Below are 26,685 nucleotides of genomic sequence, written 5' to 3' on the forward strand. Positions count from 1 at the left end.
CCGCATTGCGTGGTGGAGTCACGCATTCTGCTACATTTACGTGTCGGCACCACGCAAAAAACCCCAATGTAAAGTGAATGAGGCTCTTTTGTCATGGTGCACACACGCATTTCTACAACGTCCCGCAGTGAGCTTTTATTCTATAAAACGTTTTTAAAATATACTATATAGCTTGTAGTAACTCACGGGAGGCTTCTTTTATTTTATTTGTATTCATAATAATTTTTATTTTTCGTCAGAATGTAAAAATTACATTAGTTACGAATTTTTGTTCTCAAAAAACAGTGCATTGTGTGTAATACAACTGTGATTTTTATTAAATTAGTTAGTTTTTAAGGAAGGCCAGAGCTTCAGCTGTGTCAAATAGATTGTTCCCTTTAGTTAACGTTACTTAAAAAATAATGATCATGTCCCCTTTATTGTATTACGAGCGTCCATTCCCATTGGATAACGGAGAATTTTACACCCGGAAGTAAGTATTCTCCTTACTCTCGATTTTACAGTGATATCTGCACTACTCATCAACTCAAAACACCAAATTATCCTTGTTAATTACACAACATTGATTGGTTTAAATTGTGTACAATGTTTTTGTATTTTTCCACTTCGATTTGGAGAAACGAATATTTTTTCGGAGTTTTTGGCTGGCAGAAGACACTACACTACCCAGAATCCTCAGCTATCGTTTGGGACTACACCATGTGCTTAGCCATGACAAGCCCCGTGATCAGTCCTCAAGCTCTGTGATTGGTAACCCTAACCCTCTCCAACTGCATTCCATATGAAAAAAAACGTTTCGTAAAAGATTAAATCATACTTTATTCAGCAGTGCTTGCTTTACTCTTTGAAAGTCATCACATGAATGCATTGTAATAAATGGTTTGGCCGCATTAAATATTGCACATCTATCGTAGTTCTTTATTTATCTACAGAGATCGGGCATCAGAATAGACCGGAAACTATTCTTTTACGGTTCTGTTTTAATTTCACAATAAAGTTAGTAGTAATAATCTGTTTTGATATTATTGTTTTTTATTAACTACTCGACTGCTGGGTCATGTTAAGACCATAGTTTCTGTGTTGCTGTGGGGTTTTTCCATCGCTTTTCCGTCGTAAACTAAACCAGAAACAGCAGTATATTTTATTTTGTTAACACTGTAAACTTGACAGCTTTTTAACCCGCACCTCCTACTGGTTAAAGCACGTTATTACAAGTTTGGAGTAATTGCAATGCAGGTAGATTATGTTGCTTTTTAATGACTGTTTAAAATGCCTTTTTCTTAATGTCTTTCATTTTTGTAAACCACTGTTGATGAAAACATTTAAATATTAAGAGTACATACAAAATAGTGGGAAAGTAGAAGGTCAATGATATAAATATAGAATAGAAAATATCAAGAAGATACTGTAAATAATATCTACAATAAAACACTTTAGTGCCTGATAGGAGGATGTGCAAAACAGACAAACTAATAAGGCTTTATTTAAACATTAAAGAATACTTTAGGCTAAGGTCTTCTTTTAAATAAGAAAAAAGCTTTGGGGGTATCTATCTACAGATACATGTTAAGCCTGACAAAGTACTTAACGTCTAATATATTGCATGGTTTGTTTTGGAACTTGACAATCAACTTTCCTGCAATGTTAACTATGTTGAAGCACTTATTTTAACCAATATTATACATATTTATTATACTCTTATAAGATGTTAGATAGAATAATACATGTGCAAAATATGACAGTTTAATGGTGGAGGTATACACATATTGATAGATGTCATGTAATGCACTGTTGAGGAACCTGTGACCCTAACTACACCGTAGTTATGATTATGTCAATAAACCTTAGAAAATCTTGAAATCTTGAAAGTGATGTGCAAAATATCAATTATATACAGTCTTTAATGAACGATTAGAGAATAACGAGTAATGCATATGCTTTATACGGATATGCAGATAAATGTTTAGTCTTCTCAAGCACCAATATCAAATATCTCTCCTGATTGTTGGCACTTGACAATCACCTTCCCTGAATTTTACTCAGGTGTAACTAAAGTCTGATTTAAGGGTTGTTTATATTTCACATCATTAATCCAAATCTGTAAAGTAACTAAAATAAATGTAGTGGAGTAAAAACACCACGTTAACCTTAAAGAAAGCCCTCAGGATTATAAAAGACCCCCATCACCCCAGCCACAAACTGTTCTGTCTGCTGCCGTCTGGCAGGCGGGTACCGCAGCATCCGGACTAAAAACCACCAGACTCAGAGACAGCTTCATCCCATAGGCCATAAGACTATTAAACACCTGAACTTAGAAACAACATCCATAACATTCATCTGGCTGCTACTTAGAAATTATTTATCTAATATATCATATTCACAATGTAGTGACTGCTTTTTTGTCTTTTGTTTTCTTAGTTATGTTCTCTTTTATATGTGTGTGTTATGTGTTATGTGTAACGTTGCTGCCTTCTTGGCCAGGTCAGCATTGAAAATGAAATTGTATCTCAATGCTTTTATCTGGTTAAATAAAGGTTTACAAAAAATAAAAAAAGATTCCAATCACTTGTATATAGACTCTTATTGCACTATTTCTTCTGTGTATCTGTTTTATTGTGTTGCACTGTTGGAGGAGCCTGTGACCTAAGGGGGGGGGGGGGGGGGGGGGGGGGGATAGGACACGTTCGATTTCCTGTTTTGAATAGTGTGCCGTCGATGGGTTTCATTCCATTTCAAGGTGCTTTTTGACGCTCGGTGTAAACTTTGCGCACACGGGGCTTGTCAAGCTAAGCACATGGTGTAGTCCCAAACGATAGCTGAGGATTCTAGGTAGTAGTGTCTTCTGCCATCCAAAAACTCCGAAAAAATATTCGTTTCTCCGAATCGAAGGGGGAAAATACAAAAGCATTGTACACAATTTAAACCAATCAATGTTGTGTAATTAACAAGGAACATTTGGTGTTTTTGAGTTGATGAGTAGTTCAGATATCACTGTAAAATCGAGAGCAAGGAGAATACTTACTTCCGGGTGTAAAATGCTCCGTTATCCAATGGGAATGGACGCTCGAAATACAATAAAGGGTACATGATCATTATCTTTTAAATAACGTTAACTAAAGGGAACAATCTATTTGACACAGCTGAACCTCTGGCCTTCCTTAAAAACTAACTAATTTAATAAAAATCACAGTTGTATTACACACAATGCATTGTTTTTTGAGAACAAAAATTCGTAACTAATGTAATTTTTACATTCTGACGAAAAATAAAAATGATTATGAATACAAATAAAATAAAAGAAGCCTCCCGTGAGTTACTACAAGCTATATAGTATATTTTAAAAACGTTTTATAGAATAAAAGCTCACTGCGGGACGTTGTATAAATGCGTGTGTGCACCACGACAAAAGAGCCTCATTCACTTTACATTGGGGTTTTTTGCGTGTTGCCGACACGTAAATGTAGCAGAATGCGTGACTCCACCACGCAATGCGGTGTTAAGGAGTCGTGGTGGAGTCACGCATTCTGGTGAGATCAGGTTGGTATAGAAACAGGGCAGTAGTTGCCTGGGTCCAATTTGCTGCCCTTTTTGTGAGTAGCATGAAGCTGCAGCGTCGGAGACGACACTTGTAGAACCACACACACAGGTCCCGCGTCACGAGCACACTCACAGGTCCCGCGTCACGGCGGCACGTGACGGGGCACGTTCACATGAATGTGAACGTCAACGCAGAGAATGTGAGTAATGTGAAGTGCTTTTACAGTTTTATTTGTTTAACATTAATAACAATTCCGGTGTCTTGAAATGAAGTGTGATTAGCCAACATTAACTATGATAGTGTTAAGGCAATACAAACAAACATCTGTTTGCTTATGATAGCTTCTAACCGTATTAAAGTCTCTAAAAACAACTATTCATTAGCTATAGCTTTCGGCAAAAGCATTAGCAAAAGCATTAGCTTCGTTAGCATATTTGATCATTTGTTTAATGAAACTAGCGTGATTTTGGCAAGCCCAACTAGGTGTCATAGTTGATTAATTGAATCACTAATTACAGTAATAGTGTGAGTAATGTGAATCATGTTTTTTTTTTTTTAAGTTAACAACTATTCTGTTGTATTGAACAGCCATACAAGCAACAAGTGCTAAATGTCATATTTTAGGGAACCCTTCAACCAATATTCAGAGTGCCACGACCAGAGAGGGAACAGCAGACCCCGCCTCACCCCCAGTGAAGAATCAGCAGACCCCGCCTCACCCCCAGTGAAGAATCAGCAGACCCCGCCTCACCCCCAGTGAAGAATCAGCAGACCCCGCAATAAAAATAAATAAAAATGTATTCTGAACTGAAATGCCTCTCGGTCAAACTGCTTGTTTATCTTTTGCAGGCTGGTGCATGAACACACTAACAGTTGTTTTTCAGTAATCTAGCACCTCTTCGAAGACACCTTTGATTTATTAATAATAATAATGAAACGAGAATTATGATACTGTAGAAGGAACAGTGTTTAACAGTGTTGTTTTCTTTTGAATAATAATGAAACGAGAATTATAAACATACCCAAAACTAAATGAACAGTGTTGTTTAATATAGGCCTACATATAAAAGACTATATTTTTGAAATTCATTTTTATTCATTTTTGAAATTCTCAACTAAATTAACAGAATATACATATAAACATTCATGTGAACGTGCAACAGAATATGGTTCCCGTCACGTGACGCGGGTCACGTGGGACCCCGTGACGCGAGACCTGTGTGTGTGGTTCCCGTCACGTGCCGCCGTGACGCGGGACCTGTGTGTGTGCTCGTGACGCGGGACCTGTGTGTGTGGTTCTACAAGTGTCGTCTCCGACGCTGCAGCTTCATACTATTGCTTTTTGTGCAGGGGGGTTACTCATACTGTGTGACCTGCTTGTACTTACACAATAGGTGTACTGTTCTCTCTGTGTTGTACTGTCTCAGTGTGAACATAGATTAAACAGCCAGCCAAACTCTTTTGAGAGCCAGGGAATGAGCAGCCATGCTCCTTTATTGACTTATTTGCAGTCCACTGACATTCAAACGGAGTGAAACTATAAAAAAGAAGTTACAAGGCACTTAATGATCTCATACATGCAAGTCTAACATACACAGATTAACACATGGGATCGCTAAGTGTAAACAAGGTAAATATAGCTAATGCTAGCTGTGCAATAAGCATGTATACAGGCTAGTATGGCTAACACTAGCATGTATGCTAATGTGTATGCTAACGATAGCGCGAATGCTAATGCAAATGATAGCATAAATGCTAACGAATTTTTCTCATTGTGTTTAAACATCTCCAACAATACATGTTACTAATCCTTACAGTGTAAGTGTAAGGCGTACACTTACACTTACAGTCATTGCTTTCTGGCAGACTTGACCCTTTTACTCTTCAGGTTGCATATAGGGAAAATTAGTAGCAGTCTACATTACATTATATTGCATTGAGCTGACGCTTTTATCCAAAGCGACTTACAATAAGTACATTTGACCAGGAAGACACAACCTTGAAGAAAACAGAATCATATAAGTACATCAGGTTTCATAGAGCCAAACATTTCAAGTGCTACTCAACTGGCTTTAGATAAGCCAGTCCTTTATTAGTATAAAAGTGCTTCGTTAATAGTTCTATCACTCGAAGTGGAGTCGAAAGAGATGAGTTTTCAGTTTGCGCCGGAAGATGTGCAAGCTATCTGCCACCTGTCTCTGCCCGTCTTCAGCTGCCCGCACTGCGCCCTATGCGACCTGTTTTTTTTATTCATGTTCCAACATCGGACTGGCTGGTACTGGCGTTACTTAACTTGCGTTGCTTCCCCGGGTCTCCCCCTCCTCCGTTGGGAGCGTTGGTCCCGGCTCCCAGTTGGTTCCCAGCTCCATCTCTGGGTAACTGGCTCAGCACGGTGTTGACCAGGTTGTCTCGGAAGCTCTTGCTGAGGAAGTTGTAGAGGATGGGGTTTGCCACGCAGTGAAAAAGAGACAGGCAGTGCACCACGCTGAACGAGAAGTACAGCACCTGCACCGTGTTGCAGCTGAAGATGTCGGGGTCGATGATGTCCACGATCATCAGGAACACGACGAAGTGGTAGGGCAACCAGCACAGGACGAACACTAGGGAGTAAACGTGAACCAGCCACACGTCCCGCCGGCCTTGAACATCCGGCGCCGTCCGAACCGCACGAGCGATCAGCACGTTGCAGGTGATGATGACGACGGCGGGGCCCAAGAACTGGAAGACCAGGCAGAGGAAACCCACAGAGACAAACCACTCGGTGTGGTTGTGTTCTGGCAAAAAGTAGCAGCCCGGCTCGTTCCTTTCCAGAAGATCCATGTGGACGTTCTCCAGCAGCGCCAGGAACAAGAAGAGCAGCCAAAGGCCTCCACAGAGCACCGGACGGCGACGGCCCAGCACGGGGAAGAAGGCGGGAAACGAGGGCCTGGTCAGGGACAGATAACGCTCCGCGGTCATGAGGGCCAGGAAGAAGGAGCTGCTGTAAGAGTTGACCTTGTAGACGAGGTGGGTCACCTTGCAGAGGAAGTAACCCCACAGCCAGACATCGTCCATGGTCACCTCCATCATGAAGAACGGCAGGATCACGATCACTATGAGGTCCGACAGGCTCAGGTTGAGGATGCAGAACAGGACCCCGTTGGCAGAGTGGCGTCGGCGCCAGTTGACCCAGATGACCAGCACGTTCTCCAGCAGGCCCACCATGAAGATGAAAAGGTAGATGAGGAAGAGGGCGATGCGCCGGTAGTCTCTGGTAGAAACCATGTCGATGGTGCAGTGGTCAAACAATTCCAGCGTGGCGTTGTGCTCGTGAGCGCTCATGGTCTGGAGTGAAAAGCAGAGGGAAAACTGTTTCATATAACTGGAAATAGTTCAGGTTTATTCTCGGGTTAATCTGATTATGTTACACAACAGAAACTCAGGAGGAGGGTGGGAGACGTGCTGGGTTGGAATATTACAAAAAGTAGTTTGAGAGTCGGATATTAAAGCCTCAACATATGAGAAGAAGCAAAAACGTCAAATGGAAGTTAGAAATGTCTCACTTTGAGGTGCTGTGAGTAAATATTTGGTTTAGTTTATAAGTGGTACTTGCTGACTCATTGCACATTTTGTCATTTAAAAGGAGCAGTGTGTTGGATTTGGCGACATCTGGTGTTTTGGTTGCAGATTGCAGCCAAACTGAATAAAGACTAACCCAATACATCTCAGGAGGCGGCTGGTGTTACAAGCATGTCAAAGAACAACTTCAGGTAGCATTAAAGCGTGAAATACACTGTCTAGAGAGCATTTGATTTGGCCTTTCTAAACCAATGTAGGAAGGAACATGGTGGTGCAACATGTATTCAGACTCCATGATGAGGACCCTTTCCCCTGTCTTTATATTATACACTAATATAAACATAGTTCTACATATTTTATTACATTTCTGCGTATTGTTCCCCGAAATACTGCACGATGGCCCTTTAAAGCAGGGGTGGGGAACCTCTGGCCTCCGAGCCGTATACGGACCGCGAGACCATTTGATACGGCCTCCGAGGTAATTTATAAACACACGCAAAAAAAAAAAAAATGAAAGAAATGTAAATCACAAATTAATTAAACAAGGGAGCGCCTGTTTTTCCTGGCCAAGGTCTGGGTCCTTGAACACAACACGAGCCTAACGTGTCATCACCATAGACCAGGGGTGTCAAACTCAAGGCCCGGGGCCGGGGGCCAAATCCGGCCCGCGACTTCATTTAATGTGGCCCGCAAGAGCTTTCAAAGAATATAATACGTTTATTAATACGGTTACATGCCACTTTACTACATGTAAGTATGTTGCCCATAAACTACATGTCCCACAATGCATCTCGTTTTGTGACATGCGCACTGAAGAGACTTGCAATTATTTGCCCTGGACTTCTGCTTTAAAACGTAGTTAGTTATTACCCTATCCGATAATAATCCAATTCAGAGGCAATAATATAATATAATTAGGGCCGGGACTTTAACGCGTTAATTAAGATTAATTAATTACACAAAAATTAACGCGTTAAAAAAATTAACGCATTTTAATCGCACTTATTTTTGCACCGCGGAACGTTTCTCACTGGATGAGTTTCAGGCGTACCGATTATACTGGAGCACCAACTAACGTTCATGACTTCAGACAACAACAAACCACAGTGAACAACAGTGGGAAATGTTGTTTTAAAAAACGGACGGATGGAAGCGTCGATAAGAGCACGGTTGTGTGCAAATTATGCAAAAAGGAATTTGCAGCACATCAAGCCTCAAGTATCACCTCAATGCAAAACATATAGCAGCTAGCGTGGAAGCTAGCATGGACGTTAGCCTCTTTTATCGCGTTCACACCAAAAAGAGCTGGTACTAAAATTAGTTCATGAGAACCTTTTTACCCCCACGAAAGTCCCTGCTAGAGAGCAGAGAGCTGCGAGAGAGCAGGGACTTTCGTGCAGCTCTCTTGTGAGAAAATAGCTATATGTCTGATTGGCTGGGCGGATTGCAAACCACGCCCCGTAAAACTCCCGTAAATGGTACACTAAAATCCATGTGAAAAAAATTGCTTCTCACTGTTCTCAGGTCAAATATTTATATGTGATTAAAAATGCGATTAATTTCGATTAATTAATTACAAAGCCTCTAATTAATTAGATACATTTTTTTAATCGAGTCCCGGCCCTAAATATAATACATTATTTTATATATATATTATATATTTATATATATGTATATTTATATAGTTACAACCGGCCCTTTGAGTGCAACCATAATGCTAATGTGGCCCGTGATGAAATTGAGTTTGACACCCCTGCCATAGACTGTATATATAAAGGTCATCACGTGGTATATGTCTCGTCTGACAAATGCTGAAGGAGAGCACCGCTCCGGCTCCTAATTTTGCTCTCAAAGTACACCAGATTGATGCTTCTAACTTCAACATTTAAACAAAAATCTTCCTGGGGATGCATGCCCCCGGACCCCCCTAGAGGAGGTTAGGCCCCCCCCCCCCCACTTAAATCATGTTCACATGGATAGGAAACTAAATAAATGTGCACACATCTTGTGTCCATATCTTTATGTTTTGGTGGTCATGCCAAAACCGTGCACGTGCATGCATGACTCATGGTAAAATATCTGGATTAAGAGGTTCTTTGCACAGCATGAAAGAAAGGCGAAATTAATGGGCTGTGATTATAGTATTTTGAAGCAGAGGTTGAGTTCAATAATTTGTACGGCCCACGGAGGATGTTGTAAAAATTGAAATGGCCCTTGAGAGGAAAAAGGTTCCCCACAACTGCTTTAGAGTAGAATACTGCATATATTTAGCAACACTGTTGTACTCACAAAGGACTAAATATCAAGAAATGTTTTATTACTGTAGTATACATGGATTTTTCATGCTGGAAAAACATGACGACTACATTACCCATAATGCCACTAACAGTCTGATGTCTAGATGGTAACCCTCGACTTGCAAGATGTGCAGGCTTGAATAGCTAAAGTTAGACTTTGACCTCGAATGGATAAGCTTTCCCCTTTATTTAGAAATGTATGGTGGAAAAGGTTGTTACATCACAACAAAATATATTACTGTACCTTGTTGTGAAGAGCCGCGTTGTGTAGATGAAGAGGGTTAGGGTGAGGGTCCCTCCTGAGGCCTCGCTGTGTTTCTGAGTGAAGCCTGAAGCCACCAGATGACTCCTTCCAGCTCTGATGTTAACAGATATCTGAGCAATCAAGCAGCAGGAGCTTCTACCATCCCATTTCTCATTAACATACTCACACACACATGACAGGACATCCTCAGTTGGTAGTGTGGAGCGGTGTGGAAATCCAGGAACGCCCACACAGGTTTTATGCATTTCAAAATGTACATTCAACACTCAGCCAAATAGGACATAGAAACTTGGGTGTTGCCATTTTCTGCTGCTTCTCGTCACTATTTAATTGAACTCCTTTATTCATTGTACAAGTACAACTGAATTAAAAAGTGATCCTGTCAGTGCATAACAAGAGTATTATTCAACCTTTTACTTCCCTACATTAATTTGACAGCTTAAGCTATATTTAAAATCAGGATTTTCCATACCAAACTGTTCAGATGGTTTGATTTAAATAACAGTTTGAATCCCATAAGATGAAATTGGTATCACATGACACAGCCATCCATGGATTAATAAACAAAGACAGCAGTTTTGAAGAAGACTAGAACGTTAGGCTGGTGGCGGTTATCCACAATGTACCCATAACTCAGGTCTACTTCAATATGTACCTTGGTGTTCATATTGATAGTACTCTTAGGGGGTTAGCTGGAGATCTATGTTGAAAATCTCTGCTTTATCTCAATAGTGGAGATATTTCTTCTCGTAGAGCTTAAGGTCTGTGGAGTTGAGCAGAAGTAGAATGAAAATATTTATGATTACACATATACACAGTTTGCTATGTGCAATGGCAAGCAATTGTTGTTCCCCTGTTGTGTAGATGAAGAGGGTTAGGGTGAGGGTCCCTCCTGAGGCCTCGCTGTGTTTCTGAGTGAAGCCTGAAGCCACCAGATGACTCCTTCCAGCTCTGATGTTAACAGATATCTGAGCAATCAAGCAGCAGGAGCTTCTACCCTCCCATTTCTCATTATATAAAAAAACACCACAACACACACACACACACACACACACACACACAACACACACACACACACACACACACACACACACACACACACACACACACACACACACACACACACACACACACACACACACACACCACACACACACACACACACACACACACACACACACACACACACACACACACACACACCACACACACACCACACACACACACCACACACACACACACACACACACACACACACACACACACACACACACACCACACACACACACACACACACACACACACAGGGAGTGGTGTAGAAATCCAGGAACGCCTACACAGGTTTTATGCAATATAAACAGTTTGATATGTGCAATGGCAAGCAATTGCTGTTCCCCTGTCATTCCTCAAATATTTGATGCAGCAATACGCTCTGATTTGTTGCTCTCAGTCATAAGGCTGTCATGCATCCCTTTGTTTACTTCAGGAACATAGTGACATCACTATGTAACACTTGCGTTTCTATTGGCTAGCGCTCCAACCCATTGGACGTGATAGGCTAAGGGGCAGGACATATTTCAGCAGTTGACAAATCCCAGCAGAGTCGGTCAGCTAACCAATCAGAGCAGAGCTTTTTGAACATTAAACCTGAAGACATGTCAAAGTAGAGGCACAAAATACAAATATGACCCATGAAAATGAGCATTAGGGCCCCTTTAAAAGTCGTAGAAAAGGTTAATTTTACCGTGCATTTCAAAAGGCACATTGGTGACGTTTTTTTACTTTGGTGCATGCTATGATCCATCCTTATTGAATTGGTTCCAAAAGTTACCTAAAAACGGAAACAGCTAATTTACTTCAGGGTAAGACAGCCGTGCCTATCTAGACTTTTTTTGTATTTAACATTTTTTTATTTGCATTAACTTATACAGATTTTTCTCAATGTATTACCTTGCTTGATCCCGTTTGTGAATATGACCGGGAAGGATGGTGCAGACACAGTAAAAAATAGACATCAGTGAGCAGAGAACAATGCCAGGAAGCCCCCTCTTGAGCTGTGGAGACGGTGAGTGACGGCCAGAGTGTAGAAGAGGTGGGAGGCCTGGGGCACATCTCTGAGGAAGGGGGCTCTTTAAGCCACACACACCTTTTCAACACTCTGTAAAAGTGAGCTGCCGTTTGGGACCTCTTTCTCAGTGATGACGGAGCAGATTTGTTTGTTTGAGGGTTTAACTCATCTTAAATTGCACAATTAACAATATAAATCTATCTAATTTCCTCTAAGGAAATGTGGCATTAAGCAGAGGTCAGCAGCTGTCCTCGCCAAGGTCACGTCAGAGGTTAGCAGCGTTGTACGGAGTGAAAGCAGGAACATTTGTGTTAGCTGTGATTCAGGCTGTTTATCTGCTGCGCTCCGGAGCGTCAGCAGTTTGCAGCTCGATGACCTCCTTCTGTCTCGCTGCTCGTCCTGCCTCGACCCTATTGTCTAAATGCGTTCTTTCTCTCCACTCTGGTGAAACAGGAAGGAACCGGTCAGCAAAACCACATCTCAAAAGTGAGACTAAAGGAAGTCCCTGACCTCTAGCATATTACCTAAGAATTCATTAAAACAACTTTAAATCAATATACGTTTAGTTAACATGATATTCTGACCGGCAAACTACACAAATAATACCTTACACTGCAGGGACAACATGTACAATGTTGCATGCAGCTGGGAGCCTGTTGACCTCTGACCCCACAGAAACCAAGTTTATCCTAGTTCAGCATGATAGCGTAATACTTGCCAATAAGTACTAAAACACAAAGTATTAACACAGCCTAATGGGAACGTTTTTAGCAGTGGTGGATATAATGAAGTACATTTATATTTTGAGTTACTTGTACTTTACCTGAGTATTTTAAACTTTACACTACTGACATCTTTGGTTACGGTACAGATTAAGATTATTTGTTAACACAAAACTCAAATGAATTTAGAAATAAACATCGTCATATTGGAAGTGCATTTATCTAGCTGCAGTATCCGAAGTAATTAAGGTTAGCTCAACATGTATGCATCATATTACTGTAATTTAATGTGATTCTGAAATGGGCCATTAAGCAGTATATTTTGATGCCAATATGTTAAGTAAGATTTTGAAGCAGGACTTTTACTTTTAAAAGACTCTTTTTTATAATTTAGTTATGCTACATTTGCTTGAGTATAAGATCTGCGTATATCTTACATTACTGGTTATTAGTTGTGCAGGTATTAAGTGGAAAAATACATATAATATTTGACAAATTAAAATGTTTGACCTGTTGATAGCGATAAGAAGCTATTGTAATTCAGCATTGTTGGGAAGGGATTTTTTTTGTGTAATAGGAAACATAGTAAAAAATTGAATGATCACTATTTTAATTCAACAAATGAATGTTAATATATTTGGATAACTTTTCTCAAGGTTTTAAACTGGGAATTAAAAGCTGTAAAATCCTTAAGACATGATAAATTACATAAAGTACATACATTTAAACCAGGAAGTTTACACATTAAACGTTTCTCAATATAACTTGAAAAAGGATCAGAGCAGTGCCACTGAACAAATGTTATAATCTACTCATAAGATTTGTATGGGATATATTTAGTTATAACTCTTTGGTAATGAACATTTTGATTAGTAACTTATTTAATAACAATTATTTTACAATAGTTTAAACAGATAACACAATTGCAGTTAAATAATATTTCTTTAAACTATACTTCCCAACAACGCGGTTCACTCTGAGGCGAATACGAAATAGTTGTAGAGAAATGTCACATAAAACCGGCACAAACATTGACCATCTGGTGGCATAAAGGGGAGCAAAGAGCAATGAGAGGAAATTAGTCAAAACATTTCAGAAATTCCTTGTAAAATATATTGTGGTCCAAAACACGGATTTTTCAAAAATACAACAAGTGAAATCATCGAGGAGATGAGGCATCAAACAGAGAGCTGCGCTGCCTGGCCAGTGATTCAGGAATAATCCATCATACCACCGTGCTAAGGCTAACTGCAGAAGCTACTGAAATGTAGTGTTAATGTCCAGTGTTTTACACAGTACTCTAGTTATCACTAAATGTCAAATGTTACAATACAGACAGCAGATCCTATTGCTATCTTTGTCTAAATCCATCACAATGATTCTCACATTTGCCACAACACCACGTTCATAAAGGAGTCCGTACAGAATGATGGGCTCATTTCAGGAAGTGTTTTGATATCGATACATGAAAGTATTTTATTTAAAAAAGGCTAATCCTAAAACCCCCCCTGCAAGCTCTTTACAGGCTCCTGTAGCTAAGAGGCGCTGTCCAACATGTTTACAAGTCAAATGATTTAATGTGCTCTCTATTAAATACCACACATTTCAATTTACAAGGCTGTTCTGTACATTTTCTTTTAAATTGAGTAAATATCTTGAGGAAAATCATACATGATCCATTTTAATTGCGATTCTGCTCTGTCACAACAGAGCTAATTTAAATTGTATGCAAGGTGCAAATCCTATTAGGATAAAGCTTTGATCGCACACATTTGGCACTCTAAACATTCAAATGGCCCACAGCATCAATAGATAAATAATATTACGCTCCAACTGTAGAATATAGACTATCATTATTGTTTTAACACCGATCATCATGTCATTATTATTCTAGGATTAAAAGAATAGTTTCACTTTTTAAGCACCTGTTTACCCAGAGTTAGATGAGAGGATACTAAAACCAATAAAAGGCTAACGCGATAAGCTGGTTTGCTTAGCTTAGCATAAAGACAGGAAACAGCTAGCAGGGCTGTTTAAAGAAAACAAACCCTGACAAACAGCTCCTTGCACTTATAGACGTGTTATTCCTCATTCGTTTGAACAAAATGACAAGTTTTGCGCATTAATTGGCTTCTTTAGAGGTGCTGGATGGAGGATGTCGTTACCTTTCTACAGAGCCAGGCTAGCCTTTCCCTCCGTTTCCAGTCTTTATGCTAAGCTAAGCTAAGCATCTGCTTGAATAGCTTCACATTAAAAAAGGTCCCTTGTGAAGTTTTCTTGTGAACAAACAAAAGTTTTGTTCACGTCATGTGAAAAACACATTCCTAAATGCAAATGTGTAATACATTTCCCTCCTCATAAAAATATTTGTAAAGTCTTTATGTATGTTAAATCCAGCATTGTTAAAATCCATGTTCCCTTTCTAGCAGTCTTTTAAACTGTGTTTTGTGTCGCCTATAGGTCAGTGGAGTAGTGGGTTTCATTGGCACTGTGTACAGGGTGCACATTTGTCAAATTGTGACCAACTCATAGAGAAATGACTGTTTGACTGTTACTAGAGGTGAAAAACGACACAAGGAACCTTAAACATGAAAGCAGTTTCAATCTTTTCATTCAACGTTTGGCAAAAAAAGTAAATAGGCTATGATCTTAACATGTCAAACTCTTACTTTAAGTGACAAAGAAGAAAACTAAATATTTGATCTCGCACTGACATGGTCTAACACTGATCAACAGCAGTTTATTTCCGTGTACCCTAATGCTCCAGAGTTAAACCGTTAAAGAGTGCTTAATATCTATAAGAACTGCATCTTAAAAATAAATATATGCATCAGAAGTAGTACATTATGTTGCTACAAACGTAAGTAGTCCCGCCTCAGATCCTCAGAAACAACGATCTGTGTGTGCGTACTATTTTCTTTTGGTCGAAGGGTAAAATAGATGGCAGCGTTCGGAGCCGAGTGTTACGCAAAGATGTTGGAGATGAAGTCGCGAAATCTTTTGGCATACTGCTCGGGGTGGACTGTGGAGATTTCAGCGCCGGCCTGCAACAAAGAGAGGGAGGATGGAGAGAAAAGGGAAAGGTCATCAACATCATCTGTGAACAGAGTTGTGAATAACCCGACAGCATCCCTCTTCCGCCTCACAAATATATTTATTCCTACAAGCAGTATTATTCCACTGTACAGTATTTCATTTTACATCATGTTCTTGTTTATCTGATTCTACCTTGCGTGCATATAGACACCTACATGTACTTGGACACTTGCAACATTTAGCTTATTGTATTTTATCCTACATACATTTGACTTCTCCTGCACTTGCACATAGGTCTTGCACTATTCTATTTATACTCTGTTTCTTGTTGCCATAACTACACTGTAGCTACAATGCATATGACAGTAAAGCTTTGAACCTTGAACCCTTCTTCCTCCTCTCCCGTGCCACTCACCCCGTGTTTGACAGTTTTTGCTGCATGAGCGGCTTTCTTCTTGGCGTCGTACTGAGTGAGGACGTCGATCAGGCCCATGAAGTACACTTCCCTCTGAGGGGCTCCTGAGATGAAAGACAGAACAATCAGGGTTTTTACATTGGCTGTATCGACAGTACCGACAGAAAACACTCATCCAGATGAAAGCTCCCGGGTAAGAAATTAATATCAAAGCCTATAAAGATATATCCTTATTATTTTCCAGATGATTCTAGATGGTGAAAGTGGAGATGAAAAGACAACATGGAGACGTATAGAAACTTCAGGAGATCATTCTGGAATGACAGATTCAGGGTTTGGACACACTGCATCTAAGGAATTATTTGCTGGTTGTTTTCTTTATTCATCGTTTAAACTTTATGTCTCTACAATATTTGAAAATTGTGAAAAAAAAGGCGACATCTTAAAATATACATATTCCTATGAAACTAAGAAAATAGCTCTTTAAGCGGCCAACATCTAAAATATTTTCCATTTAAAGAGATGTAAAACAGAGAAAAGGCCGCAAATGATCACATTTCAGGAGCTGGAGGCAGGAAAATCTCACAATAATAATGATTATATACTCTGACTAATATCTCTTATCTCTACACGCAGGGGTGTCAAACTCAATTTCATTGCGGGCACTCAAAGGGCCGGTTGTAACTATATAAATATATAATATATATATAAAATAATGTATTATATTACATTATTGCCTCTGAATTGGATTATTATCGGATAGGGTAATAACTAACTACATTTGAAAGCAGAAGTCCAGGGCAAATAATTGCAAGTCTCTTCAGTGCGCATGTCACAAAACGAGATGCATTGTGGGACATGTAGTTTATGGGCAACCTGCTTCCGTAAGGTGGCATGTAACCGTATAATAAACGTATTATATTCTTTGAAAGCTCTTGCGGGGCCACATAAAATGAAGTCGCGGGCCGGATTTGGCCCCCGGGTCTTGAGTTTGACACCCCTGCTCTACAGCATGTTAACCTAAAAAGTTAGGATGTGCTGAACAGATTTAAAATATGGGAAAAATAAAGCACTTCTATTGGACTGGTATTGAGTTTCAGGAGATACTTTGAGAAGAAATAATAAATCAAATAATGATTGAGGAAATAGGAAATGTCTAATCAGTGCATCCTACCTAAAACATTACAATGTAATCTCAGTCTTAAATAATGGTATTGTGTGGCCTGAGCCTTTGTTCACCTGGGCAGTTCCCGATGGCGTACACGTCCACGTAGGGGTCGAACTCCCCGGGCCCCAGAGGTTTGCAGCAGGACATGTACCCAGCGATGCCCTCTGGAGAGGTGCCATAGGACCCCACCGCTGCCCCCGCCAGGCCGTTCTCTGCATCTGGATCTTCCTCGTTGGACACCTCCTCGCCCTCCTCTTCATCACGTTCAGCTCGACCCACATCGTGGATCCCGAGCAGCAGGCTGTAGTCCATGATCTTCAGCCGCACTAGGAACTGAAGAGGGATATTTGTTAAGAAGCTTACAGAGAAATGTATTTACTGTGAGGGAAAGACGCACGGTAAAATAGTGCTGAACTGTTAACCAGAGCTAAATTAATCCACAGAAGAGTCATTGAAACATTTGGACCGGTTGTTTCTAGAGGGAAAATCCCCCTAACCCAACCTACCAAAACTGAAATATCTTTAGTTTGTATATGTTGCTGAAACAAAAACAACAATTTGCAGGAACATTTGTATTTATATATCAACTTGCACTACAGGAACATCTGGGAATATTGAATGAAATGCCTTGGACATGCTCAACCCTCCTCTGCTAGATCCTGCTGCTCTTGATGTTTGTATGTTTTCAGTTGATGTCGTTTTGATGCACGACAAAGACAAATTCCCAGTGCCCTGAGACTGAGGTTTTCTTGTTTATATTCTGTGATGTTTACATTTGAGATGCGGCAACCTGTTACATTTTAGCATTAAAGAATGATAAAAAAAAAGTAGCAGATGACTCTATCCGGAGCACTTTCAGCCATAATGATATCACCGATAACCACCACACAGCGCCACAGGAGGTCTTTCCTCCCAGTGGCAATCAAACTCTTTAACTCTTCACCCTTACGTAAAGGGAACTGAGAACTTCCACACCAACACTATGTGCAATATACATATCAATATAATTACCATCATTACAATACACTCGCTGCTGTATAACTATGTGCAATATTATTAATAATGCTATGATAACGTGCAATTACGTAACTGCCACTACGTTTTATTTTTTGCACTACTAACTACTGCTAATAATTGCATTGATTGTGTGACCATCTATGTTTCATGTTGTCTGTAGATGTGAATTGCTCTTTTTGCTGCACTTTTAGTGTACAGTTTTGCTGTTGTGTTTATAGTATTTTGTTACTCTGGCACAACAATTTCCTTCGGGATAAATAAAGTATTATCTTATCAATTTGAATGACCTATGTTTATGTTTTGAGATCTAAATGAATCCCACACGCTGCTAAAATGGCATCACAGCCTTGGTGCGTCCCTGACGTGCTGATGGTGCCTCTGTGTGGCGGAGCGGTGCAACAACAGAGAAGTGTCTCATTGAATCACCTACCTCCACATCTCTGTTGAGTTTCTCCATGAACTTCTCCTTCTGCTCATCGGTCACATACACCTTCTGCATGTTGTTCCTGAAGTCCATGTCCTTGAAGGTCGGGAGCTCTTTTCCCTTTAGGAATAAAAAAACATCTTTAGCAGGAGTTAGGGACGTAAGGAGGAGACAGTGGGCCCCATTAGGATATACAAATGAAGAATTGCTATTTTACCCTTTCTTTGTCACTTGCTTCACGAGCCACCAGAGAGCCCTGAAAAAACACATTCAAAAAATATTGAGATTCAGAAACATTAAAAAAGGCAAAAAACGACATTACTTGCAAAAAGTAAATCTTGTTAAGGGTAATCAGTGGAGCTGCTTTCAGTATAGTCATCATACAACAAATGTCTTGTCTAATTATCAAAAATAAATGGATATGTACGTTCTTTTATTGAGAAATAAATAGAATTTTAAAATGAAAGAAACGATTGTAACATTTTAGAGTGCATTTATATACTGATACTCTTTTAGAAAAGTTCCCTGAAGTCATTCTTCTTCTGTTTATCGTGCTAATGGTAAATTGAGGAGCAGTACAAAGCCACTTCTGTGCTAAAGGCAAAAGGTTTTAAATGAGCTAAACATGTGCATCTCAGGGCCATTTCAGAGAAAACCGTATTTATTGACTATAATGTATAACTTCATTTCTTTGAGCAGTGCTGAGTAGTTCCTCCTCACCTTCAGGTCGTACTTCCTGTGCACCAGCAGTCTGTGGCTGAACATGTTCCTCATGACGATCAGGTACGTCTCCTCGCTGTCCACGCTCACACGGTACATCCCGAGGAACTGAGGCAGCAGCGTGCTGCCGTGACACTTCACTATGTGCTGCAGAGAGGGAACAAAGGGTATTCGCATGGCAGCTCGAAAAGTGGAACACGTTTCTAATTTAGACATAAAAATAGCAGAAGACAGATTAACATATTAAAGGCTAAACAGCATGTGTGTGAGAGTTTATGGACACCATTTACTGATCATGTTAACATTTTGATTTAACTGATGATCGAATGGAAAACGTAACAATGCAGTTTCAGAGTTTGTAGACTTGATCTTTTTTTATAAGCGTGTCATATTTTGAGTCTTTAACAGTTATTATACTTCACTTTGTAATAGATTCCCATTTGTTGTACAGATGAAACTTAAACCTTAAACCTTTTTATTTTTTGGTTGTTTTTTTTCTGCGAGAGAATGCCGCAAACCTGTGTTGTTAAGTGATATGTCAGGGTATATGCAGGAATCCTGAAGACAAATGTAACACCTTTTAAGACCCTTTCCATACATTTTAAGACCTCATCGCCACTTTGAGTTTTAACCGGTTACCTTGGCGACACACTTTACCTCACATTGACTATATACAGTATTGATTGTCCTTCCTCCTTATCTTCCAACCATTTGGACGCAGACTTGCATTTCCCCATAACGATGTTGTTTAGCAACCGGGGTAAACGGAGCTTCGCGCTATCAAGCAGTGAGTGTGAGATGTCCTGTTCAGATGACGTCAAGTCCAACGGGATGCCATCAATAAACTACACAGAATCACACTACACACCTACGCCATGATTACATTCAGGCAGACTGTAGAATACAACCTCTTTGGACAATTTATATACTTATTGAAAACAAGCTACAACATTTAATACCTTGGAAAATGCCATTTAATAGCCTTAATTTTCGCTAAATTGATTCATCAACTTTTAATACTTTTTAAGACCCTGCGGACACCCTGTATTAATGTATAAGACTGCATTTTATGTTGTTTAAAATTCTAATACAAATATTGTAAAAAATGAAGACAGATTTGCAGCTGAAAGATTACCACAAGTCTTAAAAAGGCCTACAGTCTTACATGTTTCCATATTTAAAGGTCACTTAAAAAGCAGAGCAATTACTGAGTGTATCCAGGTTAGACTTTGAGCCGTGCTCAGTCAGTTAAAATAGACTTTCTTCACAGTGACCTCATTCAGTGTCCCATGAAACACACTGGGCAGGAGGTTAAAGAGTGAATCCTGGTTTCAGGGATGCAAACTCATCAGGTATGAAAAAGGTGACGAGGATCCGAACCCCCGGAAAATTCATCCAAGTAATGACTGAAAGCAAAACATTGATAAAGCCTTTAACAGCGAAGCCGTCGTGCTTGCCCTAATGCTCGAGTACAATATGTCAGAGATGGAGCACTCGAGTCCTGGACTCGGACGCCGATTTTCGGGACTCGTGACTCGACTCGGGCACTGATTGACGCGACTCGGACTCGTGAATTCTCGCGTACGATGACTTGGACTCGTGAATCCCCCCCCCCACAATGACTCGGACTCGACTTATACATTGACGCTCTGACTTGGACTCGAGCAAGTTTTCTCTGGAGTCTGATGTCCTCTATCCTAGCGTGTGCACCTGTGAGGCGAGTTCACGTACTGGCCCCCGTTGTTCCAGTCTAAACATGTCTAGGACACACCCCACATCATGCTTTATGCTTTCACACATTCTGCTTCCACATTGGAAAAGAGCAGCGCAAAATGCTTGTTATGTTACGTGGAAACAAGATTGAAGAGAAGGCTCCGTAACACATTACTCTAAGGATCGAGTTCAGACATAGGCTGTGTTGAACCCTATCATCAGAGTAACGTGATCTAATCAAATAAAGATTCAGCCGATAACACAAAGCACATGATGTCATTTTGCATGCTAAGTATGTGCTTTCTGGGGCTAAATCTTTATTAGTAAACTGATTTAACCGGTAAAAGTTCCTTCAAAATAAGAGTCCCGATCTTATTACTATCAAAATAAAAGTGCAAAACGAAAACTTTACCATAGGAAAATATTGGCATACAAATATAATCACTTCTCTAAAAGTTAACTCATTTTAAATATAGTTGGACATATTAAAGGTCATTTACAATAATAATATTAGTAATAAGCTTTATATTTGTATAGCACCTATTACAAGAATTGTAGCCAAACTCGCTTCACAGCAGTTCAATAGACAGATTAGTATAACATGACAGGATAAAAGCAATGTAGAGAAGCAGCTACATTTCAACACATATATCCACGAAGATTAATACATGAAGACAGGTAATGATGACTCGAACACAGGTAATGATGACTCGGACTCGACTCGGACACTCCTTGGGTGACTCGGACTCGAAGAGTGGTGACTCGAGAGTGACTTGGACTCGTGAATTGGTGACTTGACTACAACACTGCAATATTGGGTACAACATTTCTAAAAAGAATATTCATCATCTGAATCTACAGTTCTTTAACACGCAAAACATGTTCCCTAAAAACTAAATGTTGACTGGAAAAGTGACACAATAAATAAACGGTCATGATGAAAGAGGGAAACTGTGTAATGCCTCGGATAACAATGAGTTCATTCAAGTGCATTAAAAAAAACACTGAAAACAGAGCTGCCATTTTTCCTCATCTTCCTCCCCGTTCTATGTAGGCTGCGTAACCACAGGCTACACATTCCTATCAAACTCAAAGCAGCGAAAAGTTTACTCAGTGGTCCGAGTTCTGAAGTCCCCTCACGACTCGGCCAAACAAGCATGAGCACTGATACCAGACTGGGCCGCAAATATATAATAAGCCTTTATAGAAACAAACAAAATAGAGGGGAAAGTGTGTCACCTTCCTCGTATCTCTCCTACAAACGTACTCTACTATTTACATGAACATAGATGTGTTGATATGAACATTTACATATCTTTAGTAAATCAACAACTATAGAACTGTTTGTTCCCCACGCTGCGCAGCGCTGTAACCTTGATGATGAGGGTTTTGTTTTGCCTGCGTTATTATTCAGTTTCCCCTAAGGGAGGTTTACATTTAGGGTCTTGATCAAGGGCAATTCAGCACGACAGATGTTTTCTCTTCTCAGTTTGAGTATGTAGGTCTGCCTACTCACTGCACCACATTTGGGTCGACGTCCCTCACCATGAGGCAGAAAAAGAAAAAAAATCCCCCCAGGAAGTGCTAATTTTAGGAGCTCAAAAAAGGTCCAAACAAAGGTTAAAGAGAACATTCTGTAAGTAGGACGCAGTGTGGGAAGCTTAACACAGTTCAGTAAAGCAGACAGGATGCAAGTAATCCAGGATCTGTGTGTGATGGTATCAAGTCTGGAAACTGACAGGAATAACCTTGAATGAATGAGTGAGGGGCAAACTGAATGAACAGGTAGATGGAAGGAAGGATTCAGATTCAAGATGCAGAAGCAACTGAAACTGAAATGACCCAGTTCTTTGCCAGATGTTGGTTTTCCAGAATATAATAAAAATTATCAATAATAACACAATCTCCCAGTATATAAACAATTTAAGAGATTATTCAGCATTTAGAGACATTACTCCGCCCGACTTGAAAAAGCTAGCAGAGTGCTATTTGAGGGTTTCCTGTAAAAACATTAAGCTGTGGAGAGACTTGTCTCAAATACAGACGGGCATTTACAGAAGTGACTAGCTTCTTGCTGAATACGGTGTAAAGTTCATCTTAACATTTTGCATGTTTTACCAAAACAAGATTTTGAGATAATCAAATGAATTGTACACACATTGCCCTGGACCTACATTAAACTGTATATTTGTAACACTCATGTTTTACAGTAAGTCCTCAGTACGAACTAATAAGACGGGGTACGGGAGTAAGAAAGTATTGAGAGGCACATTGACATAATGCTGGGTAGAACATAGGGAGTTTTCCTTCAACGACCAAGACCTTACCTGGTGGTACTCAGACAGGATGTTGTGCATGTCTGCCACATCCTCGCTGGAGATCTGCTTGATGACCAGCGTCCGGTCGTAGGAGTTGAGGAGCAGACCCTCTCCCTGATCGTCTACACTCCTCACCGGGGGGCTGCGGGTCAACGAAACCTAGACAAGCACACAGTTAAGAGTAGAAATTAGCCTTTTAGTTTTAACTCAATTTTTTTTATAATTTGTTAAAATATGTTTGTATAGGATATTTTAGACAAACAAGGCATTTTAAAGCACTTTACATAAACCATCTAAAAACGGGTGCTATAAATACATAATAAAGACAATTTAATTAAAAACATTTAGGAGATACATCCCTATAGGACAACGAAGTCCCATCAGATACTGAATATTACTTCACATACCTGATAATCCAGATCCTCAATACCAAACCGCTCCCTAAGATTTCGGAAGACCTGAGGACAGTACTCTTTGAATTTGAAATGTCCTGGGAGATTTTCTCTGCAAAATGAGAAGACGTAAGAAAGTGAAAAGGGGTGGCTGAACACAAATGAACAAAAACATTTTTTATAGTGGACAGCACACAGACGTCAGGATTCTTTCATATGTTTATGTTCCTCTGCAGGTTAGCCTATACACATTGTCAGGTACATTTGATTTTAGGTGCAAGTATTCACATTTCAACCAATTCATTATCTGCTTATTTCTTACTTGTTAAAGAGGTGGTTGTTGACTTTGATCTTAGTGTTTGCTTTAAAGTCGTCAGGCAGCAACATGACGGGAACAGGCACCTGGTTAAGATCATTGATCTGAAAGAAAGAAGGTAACAACAATGTTAGCATTTCTTTAATTTTAAACATTAATTAAAATCATCAATTAAAATTGACTGGGATTCATGCCACTAAATGTTAGGCTACAAAACCATCGCCATTCATATGCCTGAGAGGGTAACTTTAACCTGTTAAGCCCGAGCCTGTTTTTCAGGTCTCAGGCTCGACAATGACATTCCCAGAACAAATGACCATATCTTCCCTTCTCAAAAGGGTTAAATTAATAATCTTTTTTCTCAAAGCAAGGTTACACCTGTGAGTTGGATTTGGAAGTGTCAGAATCAATATAGATGTTTTTATTTTAAAGTAAATTCAGATTGAACACAGTAAAAAAATGTAAATGATTGTGTCCGTCCGTCCAAAATGTTTTTACTTATAGTGAAAACCACCCTTGAACGATGGGATGGTAGACTAAAAGCTTTATGAATCCAAACTACAACATATAATAAGTACCCTGTATCAAGATTGATGCAAAACAAGTGCAATTTGACCTTTTTAGAGAGATTTAGCAAAAAAACCCACTTCTGGGGTCATTTGGGTGGATTTGACCCATCTCTGGGCCCCCTTGCTCGATTTTGCTGATTGACATCTCTTTCTAACCGTCAGAGCCAATGGAATCGAGGGGAACTCCCACATACTCCTTATTTGGTAATGTGTGTGTGAGACTGACGCATAGCAAAAACCGGAAGCTGCGATAACTCTGGTGGCTACCATTAGCAGCTAACTGTTACTCTCCGATTTTTACATAAAAATTGAATTATGGATTATAAATTAAAAAAAATTATTCCACAGAAACTTTATCAACCTATGGATTAACCAATTCAGCCGCGTTTTTTCTCGTTTTAATGCCATTGAACAAGTCTTTTGATCAGATTGACAGCTACGGTGAGATGATCTCCCGTAAAAGCTATGTAAAGGTACGTGTTGTGATGTCTGTGTTTGCTTCCCCTGTCGCGAGTCCGGATCACTCAGTGATGATATATATATACCTGAATAATCTGTAGAACCTCAGCTTTAATCGGATATCTTGTATGTGCAGCTACGATAAGTATTAAGGGTATCTTTTATCTCGAGTTCTGTGCCAAAGTGCGTTAGCATTTTTCGCTCAGGGGTCATTTAGATGCTTCTTATGAGACTTGTGTTTTGTATCGTCAATTAGCTGAGATTATTCCCGTTAATCTGGTATAACACATTAATAGGTTCTTAAATATTAAGATGCCCTGCTGAGACAGTGTCGTGAAAAACAAAAGCCCCCGCCGAGGGGGGCTTTGGGGCTTAACAGGTTTTAAACTAGTTCAGATCTTTGAGTACTTGTACTTCAAGTAATAGGATATACATTACTGCACTGACTAGTTATACTAAATTATTTCCTTTAGTACACTAAATCTTTCAGTATGGCCATACAATGATTGTTGGTAGCTGCTACCAGAGTCCACCGTATTTCCATAACATTTTAATAGCTGTGATCCAATACACTTTTGTTGATGTTTGCTGTGTAACATAAACAGCTGCAGTGCTGTAAAGTAACTAAGTACATTTACTCTAGAACTGTGCTTGAGTATTTAAATATTTTGTTAAATTTGTACTTCATTCTACCCCAGAACAATTCAAAAGTAAATCGTGTAATTTTACTCCACCACATTTGTTTAACACTTTTAGTTACTTTACAAATTTGGATTAATTATGTGAAATATAAAATCAATATTTAAATCAGACTTTAGTTCCAAATTCACAAGCTACCCTACCGCATAAAAGTCATTCAAACCTTTTCCGGCTCTGATAACACTTTAATGCATAAATAATTATAATCTAAACATAATATATATTATTCTGAAATGGGCCAATATGCATAATGAGTACTTTTACTTTTGGTACTTAAAGTTTATTTAGCTGCCAATACTTTTCTTGAGTACAATTACTGGTAACAGAGAATTCCTACACTCAGGTACAGGTAAAAGAGAACTTCTCCCATCTTTAACAGCTGTTTACAAGTCTGTCACTAGATCCTAATGAACCCACATGTCAATAATTAGTCAAAGCATCTGAGTTTTTCTTCTAGGGTCACAGAATCTCACAGATGTTGGTAAAGTTAGCTAACTGCTAACTAAGCTAAGCTACGTTTACATGGCAGAGATATGTTAGCATTAGCTTCTAGCGACTCACCGAGTGATTGACGCCCCACATGAAGACGCTCAGGACGGGGTCGCTGGCTCGAAACACCTTCACCTTCTGCTGCACGAAATGTTTCTTTTTCGTTTTAGTCTTCGGAGCCAAGACCACCATGGGACTGGAAATAGCTCCGGAGTTACCGAAGGCAGCCATGACCGCAGACGGGCTCTTCTCGTCAGTCTTCCTGGAAGCTAAACGAGCTAACGGCTCTAGCTAACGTCTCCTCCCGGCCACAAAACAACCAAAGGTCACCTGTCGAGCTTCGGTTCTTTTACACTGTCTCTATTTTTCAAAACCTGGCGAGCTGAATCATTACTTAACTTAATTAATGCGTGACTATATTATTTCCCAAATCATTGCTGCTGCTGACAGTCCACCTCCGCCCTCTCGAGCCCACCCATGTTATTATCAACCACGTGGTGAG

At 39.7% G+C, this 26,685-nt stretch overlaps 2 protein-coding genes across 2 annotated transcripts; both read right to left on the reverse strand.

Annotated features, from left to right (window-relative positions):
• Positions 1-5,001: 5,001 nt before the first annotated feature.
• On the reverse strand, positions 5,002-9,771 carry LOC117537421 (G-protein coupled receptor 182-like). The gene is made up of 2 exons (XM_034202634.1): positions 9,638-9,771; positions 5,002-6,862 (listed from the first exon to the last, which is right to left on the reverse strand). Exon 2 carries the CDS (start codon positions 6,857-6,859, stop codon positions 5,789-5,791), a length of 1,071 nt encoding a protein of 356 aa, XP_034058525.1. The 5' UTR covers positions 6,860-6,862; positions 9,638-9,771; the 3' UTR covers positions 5,002-5,788.
• Positions 9,772-13,538: 3,767 nt separating this feature from the next.
• On the reverse strand, positions 13,539-26,685 carry pip4k2ca (phosphatidylinositol-5-phosphate 4-kinase, type II, gamma a). The gene is made up of 10 exons (XM_034202616.1): positions 26,256-26,685; positions 23,974-24,071; positions 23,667-23,763; positions 23,269-23,418; positions 19,229-19,375; positions 18,726-18,764; positions 18,515-18,628; positions 17,139-17,400; positions 15,900-16,003; positions 13,539-15,492 (listed from the first exon to the last, which is right to left on the reverse strand). The coding sequence occupies exons 1-10, from the start codon at positions 26,412-26,414 to the stop codon at positions 15,412-15,414; spliced, it is 1,251 nt and encodes a 416-aa protein (XP_034058507.1). The 5' UTR covers positions 26,415-26,685; the 3' UTR covers positions 13,539-15,411.

This window comes from Gymnodraco acuticeps, unplaced genomic scaffold (genome assembly GCF_902827175.1).
Source record: "Gymnodraco acuticeps unplaced genomic scaffold, fGymAcu1.1, whole genome shotgun sequence".
NCBI classification, from domain to species: domain Eukaryota; kingdom Metazoa; phylum Chordata; class Actinopteri; order Perciformes; family Bathydraconidae; genus Gymnodraco; species Gymnodraco acuticeps.

Bases quoted from the DNA above. Each gene is read 5' to 3' on its own strand.
- LOC117537421 (XM_034202634.1), bottom strand. From the start codon at position 6,859: ATGAGCGCTCACGAGCACAACGCCACGCTGGAATTGTTTGACCACTGC.
- pip4k2ca (XM_034202616.1), bottom strand. From the start codon at position 26,414: ATGGCTGCCTTCGGTAACTCCGGAGCTATTTCCAGTCCCATGGTGGTC. The intron at 18,629-18,725 runs GTAAAATAGCAA...TTATTCCTAAAG, and splicing joins AAGCAAGTGACAAAGAAAGG to GGAAAAGAGCTCCCGACCTT. The intron at 15,493-15,899 runs GTGAGTGGCACG...TCTTTGTTGCAG, and splicing joins CAAAAACTGTCAAACACGGG to GCCGGCGCTGAAATCTCCAC.